Raw genomic sequence first — 22437 nt, 5'->3', positions numbered from 1 at the left:
ATCATTAGTGTTTGGTGCAGAAAGCAGGAGACAAAGCTAAAGTTTAGGTACAGCAGATCCTTATATTAATAGCATGTAGCGCTTTCAAATACAGGCAGTCCCCGGGTTACGTACAAGATAGGGACTGTAGGTTTGTTCTTAAGTTGAATCTGTATGTAAGTCGGAACTGGCGTCCAGATTCAGCCGCTGCTGAAACTGATCAGTTTCAACAGCGGCTGAATCTGGACGCCAGTTCTGACTTACGTACAGATTCAACTTAAGAACCCCAGGCATCCCCACGTCAGCTGCTGCTGAAACTCATCAGCGGCTGATTCCAGGAAGCCCGGGGCAGAGGCTTCCTGTAGTCAGCCACTGGTCAGTTTCAGCAGCGGCTGACTTGGGGATGCCTGGGGCAGAGCAGCTGGGGTGCTGCTGGGTTGGTCCAGTAGCGCCGCCACTCCTCGGCGCTACTGGACCAACCCAGCAGCATCCAAGCTGCTCTGCCCCAGGCGTCCTGATTCAGCCGCTGCTGAAACTGACCAGCAGTGGCTGAATCAGGACGCCTGGGGCAGAGCAGCTGGGGTGCTGCCCGGTTGGTCCAGTAGCGCCCAGAGCGGTGCTACGGGACCAACTGGCAGCGCCCCAGCTGCTGTACCACAGGTGTCTGGAGCAAAGCCGCGGAGCAGGGGGGCAGCGGGACAGCCCAGACGCGCCGTGGCTGTCCTGCTGCCCTCGGGCTCCGTGGCTTTGCTTTGCTTTGCTCCCCGTCCCCCTGGTCTGCAGACCAGGGGGACGGGGAGCAAAGCGGCGGAACACACGGCCAGCTGACAGCCCAGACGCGTCTGGGCTGTCAGCTGACTGCGCGCTCCGCAGATTGGCTCTGCTTTGCTCTGCTTTGCCCCCCCCCCCCCCCGGTCTGCAGACCAGGGGGACGGGGAGCAAAGCAAAGCAAAGCTACGGAGCCCGAGGGCAGCAGGACAGCCACGGGGGACGGGGGGGACGGGGGGGACAGCAAAGCAGAGCCAAGCCGCGGAGCGCGTGGGCAGCGGACAGCCCTGTCCGCTGCCCGCGTGTTCCGCCGCTTTGCTTCCTCTCCCTGGTCTGCTTGAGACCAGGGAGAGGAAGGGCCCCGTTCGTAACTGCGGATCCGACATAAGTCGGATCCGCATAACTTGGGGACTGCCTGTAATCAGCAGAACCTGCCCAATAAACATCAGAATTTATACTGATCTCCCTTTGTGCTATGCGTACAGTGATTCGCCTGGGAATAAGCACTACAAGGAAGAGCTATGGCCAATGTTCACAAAAATCAAGACACCTTTTCTCTGGCTCTCTCAACACCAACATCAGCCCTAACAACATGACTGGTAGGCTTGTCTTCCTTGTCTGGGATTCAGACCAGTTCACTTCCACTCTTTTTCCACTGGCTGCTTCCCCCCTCTGCATCAACTTGAAGCTTCTTGTCCCTGCATTTGAGGATCTGCCTAACCACCACTAATTTCTGAATTGACTTTGGCTCCTGTTACATTAAAATCTGGACCAATGTCCTGTTTGTTTGTTTCTCCCATGCTACTATGGACAGGGAATTGGACATGATGGAACACGGGTCTGATCCAGCATGACAATTCCTATGCCATCTTCAATAACTGGAAAGTATTTCTTCAGCTTGTCTACAAAGCCCCTACCAAAACCTAATTCAAAGTCTTCCTGCAGGCCTTCTGTGATGCCTAGAGAAACTAATGATTAACAACGGTGGGCAGAGGGACAAATGAAATTACCAATAAGAAATCCAAAGAGTCCTATAGAGTATCACAATTTCAGAAGGGCTTATTCCTGTTTTGGAGCTAGGCTGATCCCTTAACCCTGCTCCCCATGTCAACAATTCCCTCAAGCTCATTGGTTAACCGTGTAGATGGGTACACATTCATATCCCTAGAAGCAAGTCAGTTCACTTATTTCATTCGGTTTTCAACAAGACTTTCCATTTGGAGAAGATTCCTTCCCTGGTCAAAACACACCCCTCAAGTTTTGAAAACAAACAAACAAACAAACACACACTATTGTGGTCACATCTAGTCCTTCCTTCCCTCATTTCACAGGAAATTCCAAAACAGGGTGTTTTGTTTATTTATTTAAAGAAACTAACCTTAGTGAAGTCTGAAGGACACCAGGCAACAGATGTAACCTCTTGAGAGTGACCAAGGAGCATCATGGGAGGAAGATGGGGATCAGAAATCTTAAAAATAAAATAAAATAAAAAATCCACAATTTAAAATTAGAAGGATTTCTGCATCATGAGCCTCACTAAGAAAAGCTGTACTCTGCTGATGTAGAAGACTATTGTGTCTTTCATCAAGGATCTCAAAGCACTTTATAATTAAATAAGCTTCGCAACACCTTTCCAAGGTATGCAAGTATTTTCCCCATTTTACATAGACTGCAGACACAAAAAGGTTAGAAGTTCCTGCTTAAGATCATGCTTGAAGGTCTATGTCAGAGTCGAGAAAAGAACACAGACCTCCTTAATGCCTGTGCTTTAGCTACAAGCCTAGGTAAAGTATATAATCAGAATTAAGAGCACCAGAATTATGAACTGACCAGTCAATCACATGCCTCATTTGGAAACACAAGTATGCAGTCAGGCAGGAGAAGAGACCAAACAAAGGCAAATATAGTATAGTGTTCTGTTAAAATAAACTTCTAAAAATAAAAGGAAAAGTTTTTTTATAAAGATTTCACAAGGTAAGGAAACTATTTCAGTGTTTGTTTAATTTAAATTAAGACAATTAAAAGCCACATTCTTTTTCTGCCTAGTAAAGTTTCAAGGCTGTATTAAGTAATGTGCAATTGTAAACTTTTGAACAAACAAACATAAGGCTTTTTTTCAGTTACAAACATGTCAGAGTTATGAACTACATTCCCGGGGTGTTCGTAATTCTGAGGTTCTACTGAATCTTTGAAGATATCACGTATTCCCAAGAATTCACTACAGCCTCTGTGCATTTACTGAAAATAATGGCACTGAATGGCTGAAAGCAGGGCAGAAATCAATTTCACATTATAATATGAACTCCTTCAAAACAGGCCAAGAGAAGAAAATAGAATTCCACTTACCACCTACAATGCACAACTTAAACCCCTTTATCAACAATCTACATCCTATCTTGGAAGATGACCCCTCACTCTCACATGTCTTGGGGGAAAGGCCAATCCTTGCCTAAAGACAATCCCTGAACCACAAACAAATTCTTTCCAGTAACCATGCAACACATCTCCATCATAATCATCCAGGAACCCATTCCTGCAATCAGCCCCAGTGCCAACTCTCCCCACACATGTACACAAGCAATTTCATCACTAGACCCAACCACATGAGCTAATAGATCAGGGGCTCATTTAACTGCACATCCACTAATATGATTTATGCCATCAAATGCCAGCAATGCCCCTCTGCCAGGTATACTGGCCAAACTGGACAGTCTCTATGGGAAAGAATTAATGGACACAAATCAGATATCCAAAATGGCAACACAGAAACCTGTTGGAGAACTCTTTAACCTGCCTGGACACTCATTAATGGATCTCTAAGTCACTGTGTTGTTTCAGGCCAATTCCACAAGCCAAATACAGGCAGTCCCCGGGTTAAGTACAAGATAGGGACTGTAGGTTTGTTCTTAAGTTGAATCTGTATGTAAGTCGGAACTGGCGTCCAGATTCAGACACTGCTGAAACTGACCGCCAGTTCTGACTTACATACAGAATCAACTTAAGAACCCCAGGCGTCCCCAAGTCAGCTGCTGCTGAAACTGATCAGCAGCTGATTCCAGGAAGCCCGGGGCAGAGCAACTCTGCCTGGGGCTTCCTGTAGTCAGCGCTGGTCAGTTTCAGCAGAAGCTGACTTGGGGACGCCTGGGGCAGAGCAGCTGGGGTGCTGCTGGGTTGCTCCAGTAGCGCCGCTCCTCGGTGCTACTGGACCAACCCAGCAGCACCCCATCTGCTCTGCCCCAGGCGTCCTGATTCAGCCGCTGCTGAAACTGACCAGCAGCGGCTGATTCAGGACCTGGGGCAGAGCAGCTGGGGTGCTGCCGGGCTGGTTCAGTAGTGCCCAGAGCGGGCGCTGCAGGACCAATCGGCAGCGCCACAGCTGCTCTGCCCCAGAGTCCAAAACAAAAGCCTGGTCTGCTGAGGGGGGTGGGGGGGGGAAGCACACTAGCTGCGCGCCCCCCCCCCCAGCAGACCAGGGACACGGGGAGCAGAGCCGCAGCGGCAGTGGGGTGCCGCGCCTCTGAGGCTTTGCTCTGGCAAAGCCTCAGAAGCGCGGGAACCCGCCCGGTGCCCCAGGTCTGCTGGAGACGGTCTCCACCAGGGGCACCGGAACAGCTTACGAACGGGGCTTTCTCGTCCTGACCTCCGGGGCGAGAAAGCCCTGTTCGTAAGTGCGGATCCGACATAAGTCGGATCCGCGTAAGTCGGGGACTGCCTGTACACAAGGAAGCGTAGGAACTTAACTTGATTTACAAGTTTGGAACCCCTCACAAAAGTATGAATAAAGACATTGCCTGGCTAGCACATGACTTTCCACATCCTAATGACTTAACCAACCAAACATGGGTATTTAAGAACAATTTGTACCTTCATGTAACATGAACACCCCAATTCACAATTTTTTCACTTCCTTCTTCCCTCTCCATCCCCTACTGATTTTGCAACTGGACTTTTAATACTCCATTCATCTGAAGAAGTGTGCTGTACCCACAAAAGCTCATGATATTATCTATGTTTCATTAGTCTTTAAGGTACTGCTAGACTATGTGTTGTTTTTTAAGTTTTTCCAGTTACAGACTAACTCCTCTGAAGCTTATGAATAAAAATTGTTACTGTCTGACAATTATTTAGTAGCTTATGTGAAATAAGTTGGTGGCTTCAGTCCAGTTCCTCCTGGACTTGACAGCCACATCTAAAAAACACACCCTCACAATTAAAACCCTGTTGGCAGTCTTGACAGAAAGGCAAGGGACTAAGTGAGCTCTAAGAACAAATAAGCATTTTACTCCTAGAGGTGAAACAGCTGGTGAGAGTGGAGTGCATTGATAGCAGACAGTGCCTGGAAAAATTTGCATAGACTCTGATATACACAGGGTTGTCAATTCAGCACCTTCCATGAGCATACTGCTGCACTGAATAGCATGTTCCATTTAAGGTCCCAGTAGGTCCTGTTGGGAGCAATTTGCCTACTCAGATTCTATGCTGGGTAGAAGCATTTATAAAGCAATCAGAAGTCTTAAACCCAAAGACTAATTAAAAAAGCAGCAAAGTTTGGTAGTTTACTAGGGTATGTCTACACTACAAAGTTAATTCGAACTAACAGACGTTAGTTCGAATTAACTTTGATAGGCGCTACACTAGCACTCCGCTAGTTCGAACTTAATTCGAACTAGCGGAGTGCTTAGTTCGAACTAGGAAAACCTCATTTTACGAGGATTAAGCCTAGTTCGAACTAGATAGTTCGAATTAAGGGGTGTGTAGCCCCTTAATTCAAACTAGAGGGAGGCTACCCCTCCCCAGGTTTCCCTGGTGGCCACTCTGGCCAACACCAGGGAAACTCGTCTGCCCCCCTCCCGGCCCCGGACCCCTTAAAGGGGCACGGGCTGGCAACGGTGCCCATGCCAGGTGCAAGCCTGCCAGCACCCAGCCAGCAGACCCTGCACCTGGCACGGATCGAGCCACCCACCCGATGCCCCCCAGCCCTCCCCGGCGGCTCCCGGGAGCTTGCCTGGGACCGCAACAGGCGGGCACCCGCCTGGGCTAATGCAGACATCGTGGACCTCGTCCACGATCTCCGCACTAGGCACAGGAAAGTGGCCAGCTAGGGCAGGAGAGCTGCCAGCCTGGCCACCCAGGAGCAGGTGTGCAAGAGAATCAAGGGGGTCCACTGAGACCCCCGACCCTGAGACCTGAGCTTACAATGGCCGTCCTGGGTCAGACCAAAGGTCCATCTAGCCCAGTAGCCTGTCTGCCGACAGCGGCCAACCCTAGGGACCCTGGAGGGGATGGACCGAAAACAGTGACCAAGCCATTTGTCTCGTGCCATCCCTCTCCAGCCTTCCACAAACCTTGGCCAGGGACACCACTCCTACCCCCTGGCTAATAGTACTCCATGGACTCAACCTCCATGACTTGATCTCACTTCCCTTTAAACTCTGTTCTAGTTGTAGCCTTCACAGCCTCCTGCAGCAAGGAGTTCCACAGGTTGACTCTTTGCTTTGTGAAGAACAACTTTCTGTTACTAGTTTGAAGCCTGCCACCCATTCCTTTCCTTTGGTGTCCTCTAGTCCTTCTTTATGGGAACTAATGAAGAACTTTTCTGTATGCACCCTCTCCACCCAACTCCTGCTTTTAGAGACCTCTATCCTGTCCCCCCTCCGTCTCCTCTTTTCTAAGCTGAAAAGTCCCAGTCTCTTTAGCCTCTCTTCATATGGGACCTGTTCCCAACCCCTGATCATTTTAGTTGCCCTCCCCTCTCCCAGCCTCTCTCTTCTCCTCTCCCACCTCCTTTTCCCAGTCTCCCCCAGTTTTGTTTAATAAAGACAGATTCCATTTTGGAAGACACGTTATCTTTATTTTGTACATCAAGAAGACGGGCTAGGGAAGGGTAAGTGGAAGGAGCTGAGGGAGGAATGGGGCACGAGCCCCTGATGGGGAGGACTGGGCTGGGGGTGGAAGCTCTCCTGCAGCCCCCCAATTGCCCCCTCTCCCCAGATGGCAGCCTGCTGCAAGTGCAGCCGGGATGATGGCCGAGTGCTGTGATGTGCCCAGTGTGGGTAGTCTGGGCACTCCAAGCCAGGACTGCTTTGCAAGCGAGGCACCCCTGAGAACTGTCTGTCTGGGGTGGGGGTCGGGACCCTTTAAGCACAGCCCTCAGCTAGCCTGAGACAGCATCTCCATGCTCTAAGTCCTCCTCTGATGCCCTGCCGGCACTGCTTCCGGCCATCCTTAAGCCCTGTTCAGGGTCCACTTAATGTGGACATGCTAGTTCGAATTAGCAAAACGCTAATTCGAACTAGTTTTGTAGTCTGGATCCGTAAGTTCGAATTAGCTTAGTTCGAATTAACTAATTCGAACTAAGTTAGTTCGAATTAACGTTGTAGTGTAGACATACCTCTACTTACTTCAGAGTTAATCCTTCATGTAGCTGGCAAATTCTAATGCAGGGCTGGATATGGCCCACTGACCACCCTGCCAGGATCCTTTGGCATGCAGCTGTCAAGGTTCAAAGAGCAGTTTCTCTCCTCTATGCAGGGAGGCAGGGGGAGAGCTTTGTATGATCTCCTTGCCCCCAGCCCAATCCTCAGCTCCTAGTGGCCAGAAACAACAGGCCAAAAACTGACCTCAGCCAATCTCTCAGCTCCTATTGGCTGGAAACAGCCAGCCAGTTGTAGCTCAGAGATTGGCCTGTAAGCTGCAGCAGCGCAAGCCTCTTTCCCTACCCGGAGTTGAGAGCAATGTGGAGGGAACAGTCTGTATTTCAAGGGCTGGGGCTGCAGCAGGTGGGAATGCCCAGCCTGCCATTGGGGGTACTGCAGGCCAGGAGATGCTTAGGTAAGTGCCTTCCAGTCAGAGCCTGTCTCTGGCACCCCAGCCTCTCCCTCATCCCAACTCCCTCTCCCTGGTTACCATCCAAACCCTCTGCACCCCCCTCCCGCAGGTCACATCTCCCTCCCTCCCAGACCCTGCACCCCAATCCCCTGCCCAGGTCATAACACCCTCCTTCACCCAAACTCCCTCTCAGACTCCACACTGTCTCTTGCATCCCAGTTCCTTACCACGGACACCCTTTTGTACCCAGCCTGGACCTCATACCCCCTCCACAGAAAAGTGTGGCCCTTGACCACTTACCAAAATCTTGGAGTGGCCCCCTTCCAAAAATTATTGCCCACCCCATTCTAGTGTGTCTTCCAGCCAGTTAACCTATAAACTTTTTACAATAAGACAGCAACAAAGTCAAGGTTCCTTAAAAATAAAAGTTAAGAGACCATATAGGACACACATTGATTAAACTGAACCTCTATCTGGTACATCTTTCTTCTGACACACAACAGCATACAATCTTTATCACAGCTCATGAGAACAGCCATTAACCAGAATCTGACTTAGCTGAGGCTAATATTAGCATTGCCACAACCCAACAAGATTTAAAGTTCTTTTTATTTTGCAGACTTTCAACAAGTACTGCTTTCCTGAAGTTATGAGTCACCAGTAGTGATGTGACAATAGATGTGGGATTTGCAATGATGACTAAGTAATAAATTGAATAGATTCTTTGGCAAGTAGGAAAATGAGGTTTTATACACAGATTTACTAGGATACATGCAAAATATCAGGAAGGGCTTCTGGTTTCTTGATTGATTTCCTTTTCTTTGATTTCTTGCCATGACATTGTGAAAAGCTTATGTGAAGATTCTTAAGCAGTATATTTAAAGTTTGTCTAAATTAAACTGATTCATAACAGGGTTGTGTGTGTGCATAGCATGGTAGAGGCAACCACTTAACCATTAAACACTCTGTTGAGAATATACCCTTCTCTGTAAAAACATGCAATATTGTGGAAACTAAATTCCCATTTAAGGAATAAACTGAAAGAGTTATTGGTACAGAGAACACCTTCGTTTACATTTAATATATTTTTACTCTGTGTAGCAAGACATTTAATAATCCTTAAATATTGGCAAGAGGGTAGAAGGAGAGAATTATTCTCATTGGGCCATATTCTGCTCCTGTGCTGTTTTCATGATGATATAATTTAACTGACATTGATGAAGCTGTACATAATTTCCACTAGTGAGTGAGATGAGGATTAAAGCATTTGTATCTGAAGGAGTTTCAGGGGAGAGGGAAAGGGAGGAATAAAGTACAAACTAGGTTGTTGATGCTGTATCCTCTGGTAAAACCAGCATTTTGTTTTTTGCTTTGTTTCTCATTTTTATTATGGCATTACGATGCCAAAATGTACATATAGGTATAGATAACTAATTGTCTATCAGTTTTTATTAGGATTCAGGATATGTCTTCTATTCTTACAGACACAGACTACACAGAAACATATGAAGTGTGGCACTAACTCAGACCCAGAAGCCTCCTAATTTGGTATCCTGTCTGATGTGACAGTAGCCAGTACCAGATGGTTCAAAAACAGCACAGTTATGGAACCACCTGGCTGTAAATGAAATTTCTTCCTATTCCCAGGAAGTTAGTAGTTCAACCTGTCAAAGCCAGATATCCATTCTAAAATAAATACTTCCCATCCCACCCTAATGACAAACTGAACACAAGTGTTTTTGAGAGATGCAACTGATTACTAGACCAGCAATTACTTTCCTGGAAGTGCTCGCTATATGCAAGGGATGTCACATGCTGAAACATGGCGTTCCATGTCTGTTCAGCAATATCCAGAGTCTACGGCATTTCCTGACCTAGGTACAACTTCCCACTACTGATCAAGAGTCTCCTGGAAATGTCTTGATGGACAACGACCCTGTGTAAGCCTCATTAAATTACTTTTTACCTACATCTGCATTTGCACAGAGCATACCTTTTCTCCAAACTGCCTCCCAGTTTGAAAATACTATGCTATCCTTTTCTCTGCTGACTGCTCACATGTATGCTTCTCAGACTGGCTGGTCATAGATTTTCTTTGGCACTGATCATCCTAGTAGTATATTTACATCAAAATCAAAGTCTGGCAGCCTTCAAGGCACAAAAAGAAATCTGAGTAGGTAGTCAAGTGGTTGGATGCTGTGATTTGTGGTATGTTTTCAGTTGTTACTATAGAAAACACTACCACTACATAAAATAGCCAGACATTAACTGTAATAATGGCCATCTGACTACTCTTCATATATTTGTTTTAATTAATGTTTTACATCCACATGCCACACCACTGCGATTCTTATAAAAATAAACAGATGAATTTTGAATCCATTTTTTTCTCATTTTTATGAAGGCCTTAATATTTCTATGTTGTTCCCAGCATAGTTTCCAGGGACTCTTTTAAAAAGCATCCCTCCTTGGTGGGCCTGAAATGTGCAATGCAAAATCACACAGACAGTTTTCTGAAGGGCCTGATATGATTAAGCCTAGAATGACAGAACCATAGAGCTAGAAGAGACCTCTAGAAGAGCTAGAAGAGAAGGTCATCAAGTCCAGCCCCCTGCTCTAGGCAGGACCAATCCCAACTAAATCAACCCGGCCAGGGCTTTGTCAAGCCGAGACTTAAACACCTCTAGGGATGGAGACTCCACTACTTCCCTAGGTAACCCATTCCAGTACTTCACTACCCTCCTAGTGAAATAGTTTTTCCTAATATCCAACCTGGACCTCTCCCACCACAACTTGAGACCATTGCTCCTTGTTCTGCCATCTGTCACTACTGAGAACAGCCTTTCTGCATCCTCTTTGGAACCTCCCTTCAAGAAGTTGAAGGCTGCTATCAAATCCCCCCTCACTCTTCACTACTGCAGACTAAACAGACCCAATTCCCTCAGCCTCTCCTCGTAGGTCATATGTTCTAGCCCCCTAATCATTTTGGTTGACCTCCGCTGGACCCTCTCCAATGCGGCCACATCCTTTTTGTAGTGGGGGGCCCAGAACTGGACACAATACTCCAGATGTGGCCTCACCAGAGCCGAATAAAGGGGAATAATGACATCTCTGGATCTGCTGGCAATGCGGCTTTTAATGCAACCTAATATGCCATTAGCCTTCTTGGCTACAAGGGCACACTGTTGACTCATATCCAGCTTCTCATCCACTGTAACCCCCAGGTCCTTTTCTGCAGAACTACTACTTAACTGGTTGGTCCCCAGCTTGTAACTATGCTTGGGATTCTTCGGCCTCAAGTGCAGGACTCTGCACTTGTCCTTGTTGAACCTCATCAGATTCCTTGTGGCCCAATCCTCCAATTTGTCTAAGTCACTCTGGACCCTATCTCTGCCCTCTAGCATATCTACCTCTCCTCCCAGCTTAGTGTCATCCGCAAATTTGCTGAGGGTGCAATCCATCCCCTCATCCAGGTCATTAATGAAGATATTGAACAAAACCGGTCCTAGAACCGAACCTTGGGGCACTCCACTAGAAACCGACCGCCATCCTGACATCGAGCCGTTGATCACTACCCGCTGGGCCCGGCCTTTTAGCCATCTTTCTATCCATCTTACCGTCCATTTATCCAATCCACATTCTCTTAACTTTCCCTTAAGCCTAATTCGTTACCTACTAGTTTTGCTATGAAAACAAGTACATCACCGCATTGCTGCTACTCCTGAAATAAGCACTCACAAATGCTTCTTACAGACCTAAAATGGCTACAAACCTGAGCCAAGACTGCAGCTGTACCTACTCTACACTTTCTAACTTTGCTTTCATTTCCAAACCCTTCATGAAAAGAGAGCAGGTTGGTTTGATTTTAGAACAACTGACTTTGTCAGTGCTTGATATCAGAAGGAACATGTTGAGTTATGGGCAGGAGTAGATGCATCACATCAAATATATCATTTGGTAGTGAATATGACCGAACCAAGGAATTCCAAAGGAGTCATGCAAGTCTGTTTGAAGTTGACTGGTTACAGGTCTGATGAACCACATTTAAATAGCTCTTTCTTATCCCCTGTAAGGAGATCAATTTTGCCTCTAAACAACAGATGACAGTGTAGAGGTTGCACAGTGGACAGGGTTACTTGAGGGAGGGGAGTTTGGGCATGGAACACAATATTCAGAGATGAAAATGAAGATTCAACTCAAGTGGATTAAGTTGTTGTGGATATTTAAATAGGTACCAATCTACTGGAATTCACCACTACATGGCAGGTGCCAGGATAAGGAAACCCAACTAATAGATCTCTAAATATATAGGGGTGTATGTATTTGTGCAAAAAATCTACTTTGCACACCAGCAATATTAATTAGGGATGGCAGGAGCTTCCTGCATTAGAGAGGCTGTATTTAGGCCAATGGTGCTAATGTAAAATGGAGACAAAATAACAATTCTAAGATTAAGAAAAAAGACTTATGGACAGTTAAGATGCATGATTCCAAGGTCACTTGATTCCTTGATCTCCTGCTCTTACAATCAATGCGTCTCAAATTATACCCGAGTATAGTAGCACAGTATTGAAAGACACCCCAATCAGGATTTATTTCAGCATTAAACAGCGTAATCTGAAGAATTACACAGAAAAACCTACACAATGTGTCACCTAAAGGTCTCTATCTGAGAATGCCTCCCCCCACACCACACAGCAGAGAAAAGAACTTGAAGCTTCTCTCATTTTGAAGGTCCTACAATTAACATGGTGACATTTGCATTTCCTACACGTCAGCTTGAGATGCCAAGTGACTAAGCTCCTCAGATGTTAGCCAGTATTTCTGAATTTTGCTGAAGGCTCTGGCTGAGCCCTTACCATAATACAGAGGCTTTAACTACTGTAAATTAAGCATGAGAAAAAGCTAGGTCTGAAGCAAGAGTTTATCAACTGGAAAAAAGTGCCCCTTAAAACAATTAATTTGTTAGAATCTACTAATGTGCACCTCTGCTAAATATGAACCAAGAACTTTCTACCTGTCAAAATTTCTGAATAAACAAGATTGAAAAATATTAAAGCCCATTAAAACCAGATTAAGATAAGCAACTCACAATAATCAGCAGTGATGAGCGAGACAGGGGTTTAGCTTTCTTTTACATTAATAGTTACATTCAGGTTTGACAGCTGTATGCTCTAGGTACAACATGCCAAGAACTAAGCCTATGCTGCTTTAAATGTGACCTTTAAATTCACTATGTGAAATGGAAAGCAAACAAAAGGAGAAAACAGAACAATTCTGGGCAGTCAGCTTTGGGCTGTGTGTTTGGGTTTCTTTCAAATGTCTCACCTTCCAGATGTAGGCACTCTGGTCGCTTGAGCCACTAATCAGGAACTGGTCATCTGGGCTAGTGCTGGACTTGACATAAAAGCTTGAATTCTGGTGTCCATTGAAGACTGCCACTGAGTCAAATAAAAATAAAAATAAACAAACTCAGAACATAATTCTGACTTCAGCTGGTTACACAATTAAGGCTGACATTACAGGCTTTTCCTGCCTGTTCACATCACTCAAAAGGAAGTGGTTATACAGCCTCTCTTGCTTTAGGGTCCAAAGTTTCATGCACTAGCAAGAGGCACCATTCCCTTGTGCTCTAAACCCAGGTGTTCTCAATCAGTTTTTCTGAGCACCACCCACAACATGCTGTAAAAAAATCCATAGCCCACTTGTGCCACAACTGTTTTTCTGCATATAAAAGCCAGGACCAGCATTAGGGGTAGAAAGCTGGGCAACTGCTCAGGGCCCAATGACATAGGACACCCTTCAAAGCTAAGTTGCTCATGCTTTGGCTTCAGCCCCAGATGGTAGGGCTTGAAGCCCAGGGCCTCAGCTCCTTGTGGTAGAATTTTGGCTTTCTGCCCTGGGCCTCAGCTAGTGTAATTCTAGTCCTGCTTGGTGGACCCCCAGAAATCTGCTCATGGCCCTAGATCTCTGATTGAGAATCACTGCCTAAACTGGCCTCCCCACACCACAGTGGTGCAGTCATCTAATAGTTTTGTTAAATCCTCTCCTCCCCAGGTGACAGCTCCAGGAAGGGACCTCCTCCGGGCCCAGACTTAGGTCCCTCAGCCAGCCTCTTTATCTCCTATTCTGAGAGCCATGACTGCAGCTCCCCGCACTCACCAAAAAGAGTGGAGAACTCAGTAACTGTTAGCTAAGACCTTGCTTCTAATGAAACAGTGGAGGAGGCATTTGCTGCTTCCCCTTCTGTCAGTCTTTTGTATCTTAAGAACATCTTATATCTTGTGCTGGCTCAAGACACTGGTCACTTGTCTATTTTTAAAGTCTCAGTAACACTTCACCTGAACTATTAAGCCTTGAAACTACTGCCCTGAATAGCTGCAATTCTTGGTATGTCAAGAACTGGAAGTTCCGGCAGCCTACATGGGAGCAGCACACAAATCTAGAGCACTCGACTACTCTGCACCCGAGCTTCTTATCAAGGTAGAAAGGGCAAGTTGCCCAATTTAGCATGATACGTGACTGAGGCTCTCTGCCAACACTGGCATATGGAGTTAGGAAGTCTCTTTAGTGAACTATAAACATAGTGGGGTCTGATTTACAGCAGAAATATATTAAGAACTTAGAGCAGCAATTTAGCAAGTGTTTAGTTACCATGAAACTATCAAGCTTTTCAATTATTTACCAAAGAACTTTCTTGAAATAGAAACTGTAATTTTATTTTGAATTTGGAGTATTTTATGAACTTGCATTTACAAAGGTCACCACATGCCACTAAATCCTATACCTTTTGCCAGCTTTTGTTTCAGTGTAGTGTGTACAGAGTGACAGGATGTAGCAAGAGCTTGCACGCTGGCAACACGGACAGATCCTACTGAAGAGCCATTTGCCTACTTCCTGCTCCAAATCAAAAGGGAACAGAATTGATTTAGACAGAGCTACCAAGAGAAAAGCAATAGTAGACCTTGGTGGTTTTCTAGTCATTGAAGTGAATTTGCAAGAGTCTGCTGCCCTCTGCTGGGCTTGGAATAAGACGGACAGTCTGTCTGAGAATTTTTTGAAACAAAAGTGAAAGACTTTGTAACCAGCAGTATGAATCAAGATTTGTCTCCTAATGCTGATCCATCATAGCATACAAGTCGATAGAGGCCAGTGACTAAAATCAAAAGCCAGACTGGAGACTCTCCAATTCTTCTAGGGCTAGCACTGAATGAATAATTGATTTTATAACTGAACTGAAAAATGCCCCAAAAATATGTTTAGTTTTGAACTAAACAAGATTTTTTTCAGATTTTTACCAAAACATAAAAGTCAAACACATTTTGTTCGGGTCAAGTGAAGCCATCTTTTTAAGACAAAATGTCTGTTTGAACAATTTCATTTTGAAATTTAATGGTGACATTTTTTTTTACATGGCTGAATTCTACACTAATTCAAAATAGTCTCTCTGAAAGTGCATTTTTCTGTGAATTTACTGGAGACATTTGCCCAGCTCTATTTATAAACCACCTCTAGGAATAAATTATTTACTTTTTACACAGAATAGTATGACTTTGAGGCTCTAAACAGACATGTAATTCATCTTCTTTGGGGATAGCTGTCAGTGTTATCAACTCCATTTTAAATGGAGACTGTGAAATTCTATACCTTAGGGGAACACTGTGTGACCCCCATATTCCTCATTTATATATAACTAGAAGATTTACCCAGCATTGTTCAGGTCCTTAATAGGGATGTAAGCGTCTAGTCAGCTACCTGATAATCCTATAGGCTTATTGGGTATTCAAGTCACTACTCGACTAGTCACACCCCCCACCACTTGCTGCCTCTGTATCTGGTGGCTTACTACATTTTAAAGGCAGAGGTGCAGCCAGGATAGCGAGCGCCCCACCTCCCCACTATTGACTAATTAAGTTGATGGAAATTGTATCGACTACTTGATTAGCTGATTAATCAAAATGTAATATCCCTAGCCCGTAGCTCAATTAATTTTTGTTTTTCTTCATTTAAATGATTGCTTTGGCTCCAGGGAAACTTTACAGTTTCTGTTTCAAGCAAGTGATAGTAGCTCTCTCTCACCACAGCAGCTTGGGGCCGGGTAAGAATTGCCTCTCTATGGCCACTGTCACTCCAGCAGGCACAGCAAGAGGAGGGAAGCCTGTCCCCCAGCTGGGGCAGCTTCAAATTTGCCTGCCCCCTTGCACTCCCAAGTCAGAGTGAGAAATGCAGCGATCTGTGCACTTTCCCTTCACTCCCTAATGAGCCAGCTATACTCCCATATGAACCAGGAGATTGGGGGTGGTGCCTTCCTGCCCTCCCTAAAGGGCAGCTGAGGGGGGTGGGAGGAATCTAACTCTGTATCTTTAGGGCAGTGGTCTCCAATCTTTTTACACCCCAAATTACTTTAAAATGTCAGGGCAAGCCAAGATCTACCCCTTCCCTTCCCCCACACCCCACCCTTTCCTTGAGGCCTCGCCCTCCCCATTTCCCACCTCTCCATCACTGGCTGTCCCCAGCCCTTACTCACTCTCATTAGGTTGAGACAGGAGGTGCAGGCTCTGGGGTGGGAATGAGGGATTTGGGTGTGGGAAAGGGTGAGAGGTGCAAGCTCTGGGAGGAAATTGGGTGCAAGAGGAGATGGAGAAGGAGATGCTGGCTCGGGGAGGAGGCTCCAGGCTGGAGAGTGTTGGGCTCAGGTGGAGGGCTGGGGTGCGGAGCAAGCCGCAGACTTGTGGATAGGATATCAGGGTGCAGGAGTTTGGGTTGGGATATATGAGGGGCTCAGGGCAGGAGGGTTGGGTGTATGATGGGCTTAGCGCACAGGTTTGTGGTGTGTGGGTGATGCAGCAGTGTTGTGGCACAAGACTGGGGATGTGAATGGTGAAGGAGTTTTGGGTTTTGGAGGGCTCAGGGTAGGGGGTTCAGGTGTATAATGGGCTCAAGGCTGGTGTGGGGGCGGGGGTGCAGGAGTGTTATGATGCTGCAGGCAGATGGGGGCTTGGCCCCAATTGGGGGCTTGTTGGCCAGGCTTCATTTTTAAATAAAATATGATGTCCAACACAAAACATTTCAGCATTGTTTTTAGTTACTGGAGGGGCAGGGAACATTTTTTGAGTCAGGGGGCCACTGGCCCACAGAAAAATCAGTTAGGGAACCACACAAGTGGGTGGCCAGAGAGTGGCAGTTGGGCCAGTGACTAAGGACCCAGCTCTGCAAGCAGCAATGCAGAAGCAAGGGTGGTAATACCACACCATGACATCCTTACTTCTGTGCTGCTGCTGCTGGTAACCCTGTCTTCAGAGATGGTTTCCTGGACAGCAGCCACCGCTCTCCAGCTTCCCAGCTCCGAAAGCAATGCCGCTGCCAACAGCTGCGCAGAAGCAAGGTAGCAATACCACAAACTCCCTCCCTCCCTCACTCACTCCTTTTTGGGTCAGGACACCTACAATTACAATATCATGACATTTCAGATTTAAATAGCTGAAATAATTAAATTTATCATTTTTAAAATCCCATGACCATGAAATTTACCAGAATGTGGATTTGGTAGGGCCCCAAGTCATAGAGGCACAAAGCCATCTGAAAAAGGTAGTCTGGATCCCTGCTGAGGACCCCATATAGTGCAGGAGTGTTCTGGACAGTTATAGTAACTCGACTCAGAATAGCAATGTTTTAAGATTTTTTGAAACAATTAGTCATCAGACCACATGCATTTTTTTGTTCTTTTTCATTAAGTCTTAGTGAAACTTAAGAGTTCAGAGATGGCATTAGAGACTGTGGCACTTCAACCCTGAGTTTACTGGTTAAAGTATGCTTTAAAGTCATAATGACTGGAAGCCAAGTATTCCTAATCGGGCAGCTGTGGTCTCTCAGACCTCATCTATACTACTGTAGTAAGTCAACCTAAGTTATGGTACCCCAGCTATGTGAATAACATAACTGGATCGACGTCACTTAGATTAACTTAAAGTGGTGTCTATACTGCAGTACATCAAAGGAAGATTCTCTCCTTATTCTTCTTGTTCCAGTGGAGTCCTGGACTTGACCAAAGTGTGCTCTGCTGTCAGTTTAGCAGGTCTTCACCAGATCTCTGCTAAGTGTAGACGTGGCCTGAGTAAGCTGGCCGCTCCAGCCCAGTTCCAAGTGTTATTCCACTTTCATTACAATGTATCCATGCACATCTCAAGAACAGATGTCATAGTAGATGCTCTTTGTGGGAAGTCTCACAAGGTACATAAGAATAAACAGGCTTCTCATTCCTTTGAGTGGCTGTGTTTTGGAGGGACTGCCCAAGACATAAGTCACAGGGAAAGCTTGCATTGCTACTATCCAAATCATGTAAGTGGACAAACAGTACATCAGTCGTCAAGGGTTAAAAGAAAGACAAAATAAACTTTGCCCATCCTTACTCTACCAAAACTGCCAACAAACTATTTCAGTTGTGATGGTGGCTTATATGGTGTCAATATCCAGGCTGACCCCCAACTAATAATCTGTTTTCATCAACTTTTTCTTTCGTTATTGATCTGGACCCAACTTGAACTAGATGGGCAAAAAGAGGTCTGTACCCTTTAACAATGCCCTGAGCCATCCCGACACCAGATTTTAGCAGATGCCTAACTTGTGGCTGAAACTCAGAAGAAGCATTTTATTGGGTCAGTCTAGGCATCTGGCAGCTCTTTCCACAGATATCATTCTTACCTGGAGTGGTCTTTAAACTTGTCATATTAAACATGTAAATATTGTCATCTGTGCAGTTAGCGAACAGGCTGGTACCAGTGGAGTCCAAAACCAGACTAGAATATCCTGGATACAGATAGAGAAGTCCTGCATTACCAATAATTCAAAAAAAAAAAAAAAAAAAAAAACCACCACCCCCACAACTGTAGTGAAGAAAGAGGCTTGTGGGCACAATTCTGATAGCATCTCTATTAGATGGGATATGCTCACTCTTTTTTCAGAGGACACAGTAACCGAAGGATCAAATTTCCTAGAACTGATGCAGCATATTCTCACCCCTAAACTCTCCCAAGACTTCAAGGAGTTTAGAAACAGTCCATCTCACCTGTATAAGCCACATTTTCAAAAGAAGTAATCTCACAAGCATTTGTAAAGTTGAATTTACATGGCTAACAAGACTATTTAAAATTTACTGATTAAATCTGGATAAACAACCACCCAAAACGTTGGTAGAAACACAAAACTCAGAGCATAAACCAACCTCTAGCTGATTAGTTAGGGTTCCAGGGTTAGGGGGGGAAAAAACAACCCCCCCAAAAAAAACACCTGTTGTCTGCATATGCATATTATTTTATAACTGTATGCTGTAGGATTTATTTTATCTTTTTCCAAAGCAGCTGGTACTGGACTTGTACTGTCAGAGACAAGATACTGAACAAGGTGGAGCATTGGTCTGATCCAGTATGCTATTCTTGTGGAGTTAGATAGGAGGATTTTAATCAGTGTAAGTGCAAAGCAACAGAAACAAATCAAGAATAAGGCCCATCTTACTGTAAACAAAGCAGGTTGTAGTCAAGAAAGCTACCATGTAAAAATAGCATTTTCTTACTCCGTAGATCTGCTTCCTGTGTGTATTCAGAGTTAGAGCTGCTTCCTTTGCTGACCGATAGAAATTTTACTGTGTTGGACCCTGTTGGCTCAGCGGAGAGGAGTTGAATTTGGTTTTAGCTTATTCATCATCACCAAGTTAGCAAAGTCCAAATTGCAGGGCCACATTCTCCACCCACTTATTTCTCTATATCTCTATTGGAAAGGCCCACAGGAGTTATTACTGTTTTGAATATACAGAAGCAGAATTTTCAGATATTTGCTTGATTTATGGTGTGGTTTTTTTGGGTTTTTTTAAGTTCTGCTAAAATAAATACATCAGATCTGGAAATTACTGACAAGATATGAACTCCCTCAAAGCCATCTTCTTTCACAACATTTTTCAGATTAACCTGCTACTTTGAGGAATATATCATTCAATTGCTTACCCAGCTTGCGAGTGCTGAGCCCAGGATAGCAGAATGATTTGAATGGCACTGGATCCTGCTGATACATGGTGTAGTTCTTGCGCAGGTCCCATACTTTGATTACACTGAAATTCAAGATATGGTCATCTTCAACTTTTACACCTGATAAAAGCATTCTACAGCAATGAAGATGGCTCCCTATGATGGGGTACAGTCACAGAAGTTCCCTTGGGATTGTTCCACAGCATGCTGATCATGCCACTGTCATGTACCTTCTTGCTCTTTGGTGCTGCTCACCCACCTGTCCTGTGGGACCAGATCCTCTGGTCTCCTTCAGATAAGGCATAGAGTTGGGGTTATCGCCCCCTTGCACAGTAATGCAGATACTGAATCCCCTCAGCTCTGGGTTGACACAGTTCTAGGGCTCAGCACCTAAGAAACCAACCCCCAAATGGGGCCAACCCCCCAACAAATAAATCTGTCTCTCTCTGTATAAAAGTTTTACACAAGGAAAACTTATCAAGTAAGCTCCCTTTATCAATGAATGAGAGACATGCACAAGGGTTGCTTCCCCCCAGGTAACAATTATTTACACTGGCCTGATAGTAAACAAAAGTGTTTTATTAAGTACAAACAGTAGGATTCAAGTGGTTGCACATGAAAACAGACACATTAAAGTTACTAACTAAATTAAAATGAATAGAAAATGCACAGCTAGTGCTAATCCACTAAGAAACTTATTGCATGCAGATTCTTACTCCAAAGAGCTGTTCTTATTTCAGGCATGATCTTAAGAACATAAGAACGGCCATACTGGGTCAGACCAAAGGTCCATCTAGCCCAATATCCTGTCTGCCGACAGTGGCCGGTGCCAGCTGCTCCAGAGGGGATGGACCGAAGACAATGATTAAGCGATTTGTCTCCTGCCATCCATCTCCAGCCTTTGACAAACAGAGGCTGGAGACACCATTCCTAACCCCCTAACTAAAAGCCTTTTATGGACCTAACCTCCATGAATTTATCTTCAGGGCAGATACACTCTTTTGCTCTGACTTGAGTCTCCAGCCCTCTTTAAAATTCTTTTTATTCTTTTAGGGTGTGCCAGGCAGTTTCCTACACCAGACGAAAACAAAGGGGATTGCTTTCGATAATTTAAATTGATTCTCCCCTAGGGTGGGGAATCCTTTATTTTACACCCTCTTTTCCATGGAAAAATACCAGGCTCAAAATGGATTCCAGCCTCAGCTGTCATCACATGAATACTCTCCAGGAATTGCTCATGGATTTGGATACTCCTCAGCTGTTATTTCAGGCATTTCTTATTCTTCTCCCAACTGCTTCCTGAGATCCCACCAGCAGGCACCCTTCACATTGGATGGTCCCCCAGCCTGAATTTCTGTAAGTGGATTTCTGTAGGTGGGAACTGCAAGCCACAGTCCCTGCAAAACTACACCAGAGTCTGGGTAGAAGCATCCATGGTCAGGTGGTCTGTCTGGCTAGGCACAGGAGACAGGAGCAGTGCTGAAAGAGGTTTTTTAGACCCTTATCATATCCCCCCCCTTAGTCTCCTCTTTTGTAAGCTGAAAAATCCAAGTCTTTTTAATCTCTCTTCATATGGGACCCTTTTGTTGCCCTTTTCTGAACCTTTTCCATGCCAATATATCTTTTTTGAGATGAGGCGACTACATCTGTACGCAGTATTCAAGAATGTGGGCGTACCATGGTTTTATATAGAGGCAATAAGACATTCTCCGTCTTATTCTCTATCCCTTTTTTAATTATTACTCACATTCTATTTTCTTTTTTGACTGCTGCTGCACACTGAGTGGATGTTTTCAGAGAACTATCCACAATGACTCCAAGATCTTTCTCTTGAGTAGTTGTAGCCAAATTAGTCCCCATCATACTGTATGTATAGATGGGATTATTTTTTCCATGTGCATTACTTTACATTTATCTACATTAAATTTCATTTACCATTTTGTTGCCCAATCACTTAGTTTGGCGAGATCTTTTTGACACTCTTCACAGTCTGCTTTGGTCTTAACTATCTTGAGCAGTTTAGTATCATCTGTAAGTTTTGCCACTTCACTGTTTACCCCTTTCTCCAGATCATTTATAAATAAGTTGAATAGGATTGGTCCCAAGATGGACCATTGGGGCACCCCACTAATTACCTTCCTCCACTCAGAAAACTTACCATTCATCCCTACCCTTTGTTTCCTGTCTTTTAACCAGTTATCAATCCATGAAAGGACTTTCCCTCTTATCCCATGACAACTTAGAGACCTTTCTAATTGGCAAGTAGAGTAAATTTCCCTGTACAGTTAAAAAGGCATCTCATCCTCCCATGTGCCAGAATACCAGAGCCTGAACTTGCCTCCCATTAGAACCATTCATGGCTTTTATGGTCTACTCTAGATTTTGCAAAATGAACAGGCACTTGAGATGTTCACTAGCAATGTACTGTGATTCAAGCAATATGTAAAATCTACTGGGACCCATATAATTTCTGCTTTGTTTCTATCTGTGTCACAGAAGAAAATTCAGATTAGTTCAGAAAAACATAAATTCTCTCTCTCTCTCCTTACCCATCAACAGCTCCAGCAGAGATAAGGGTGTGTTCATCTTGAAGCAGCACCACTGTCACACTCTGCTGGAAATCCTAAAAGGAAAAGAAAGCTATTTGTTTTCTGTCAAGAGTCAGTACAGATTCTCTGCAAAGTTCAAGACTAGCAAGAATGTCTGGGAAACCAGTTCACTTTCCCTCCCCAGCAGATTCATTCTGGGTTCTACCAAATTGTTAACCAGCCTCAGTCCTGCTTTAGTAGTGTTTCAGTCCCTGAACTCCATTAGAGCCACAAAGCTTTTTTTTCCCAGCAAGTTA

The 22437-nt window shown here is 44.9% G+C and overlaps 1 protein-coding gene across 2 annotated transcripts in view; it reads right to left on the bottom strand.

Annotated features, from left to right (window-relative positions):
- Positions 1 to 22437, bottom strand: part of DTL (denticleless E3 ubiquitin protein ligase adapter) — a 45151-nt gene that overhangs the window by 8701 nt on the left and 14013 nt on the right. For both annotated transcript variants that reach the window (XM_075925149.2, XM_075925150.2), the window contains exons 8-12: positions 22142 to 22215; positions 19572 to 19675; positions 18277 to 18381; positions 12904 to 13016; positions 2126 to 2215 (exon numbers count right to left, since the gene is read on the bottom strand). In XM_075925149.2, coding sequence (XP_075781264.2) covers positions 2126 to 2215; positions 12904 to 13016; positions 18277 to 18381; positions 19572 to 19675; positions 22142 to 22215 — 486 coding nt within the window. The remainder of the gene's footprint in view (positions 1 to 2125; positions 2216 to 12903; positions 13017 to 18276; positions 18382 to 19571; positions 19676 to 22141; positions 22216 to 22437) is intronic.

The sequence above is a fragment of the Pelodiscus sinensis genome, chromosome 3, assembly GCF_052426305.1.
Source record: "Pelodiscus sinensis isolate ZL-2025 chromosome 3, ASM5242630v1, whole genome shotgun sequence".
In the NCBI taxonomy this organism is placed as follows: domain Eukaryota; kingdom Metazoa; phylum Chordata; order Testudines; family Trionychidae; genus Pelodiscus; species Pelodiscus sinensis.
The sequence above is the reverse complement of the archived record's forward strand: the minus strand, read 5'-3'. Positions and strand labels throughout refer to the sequence as shown.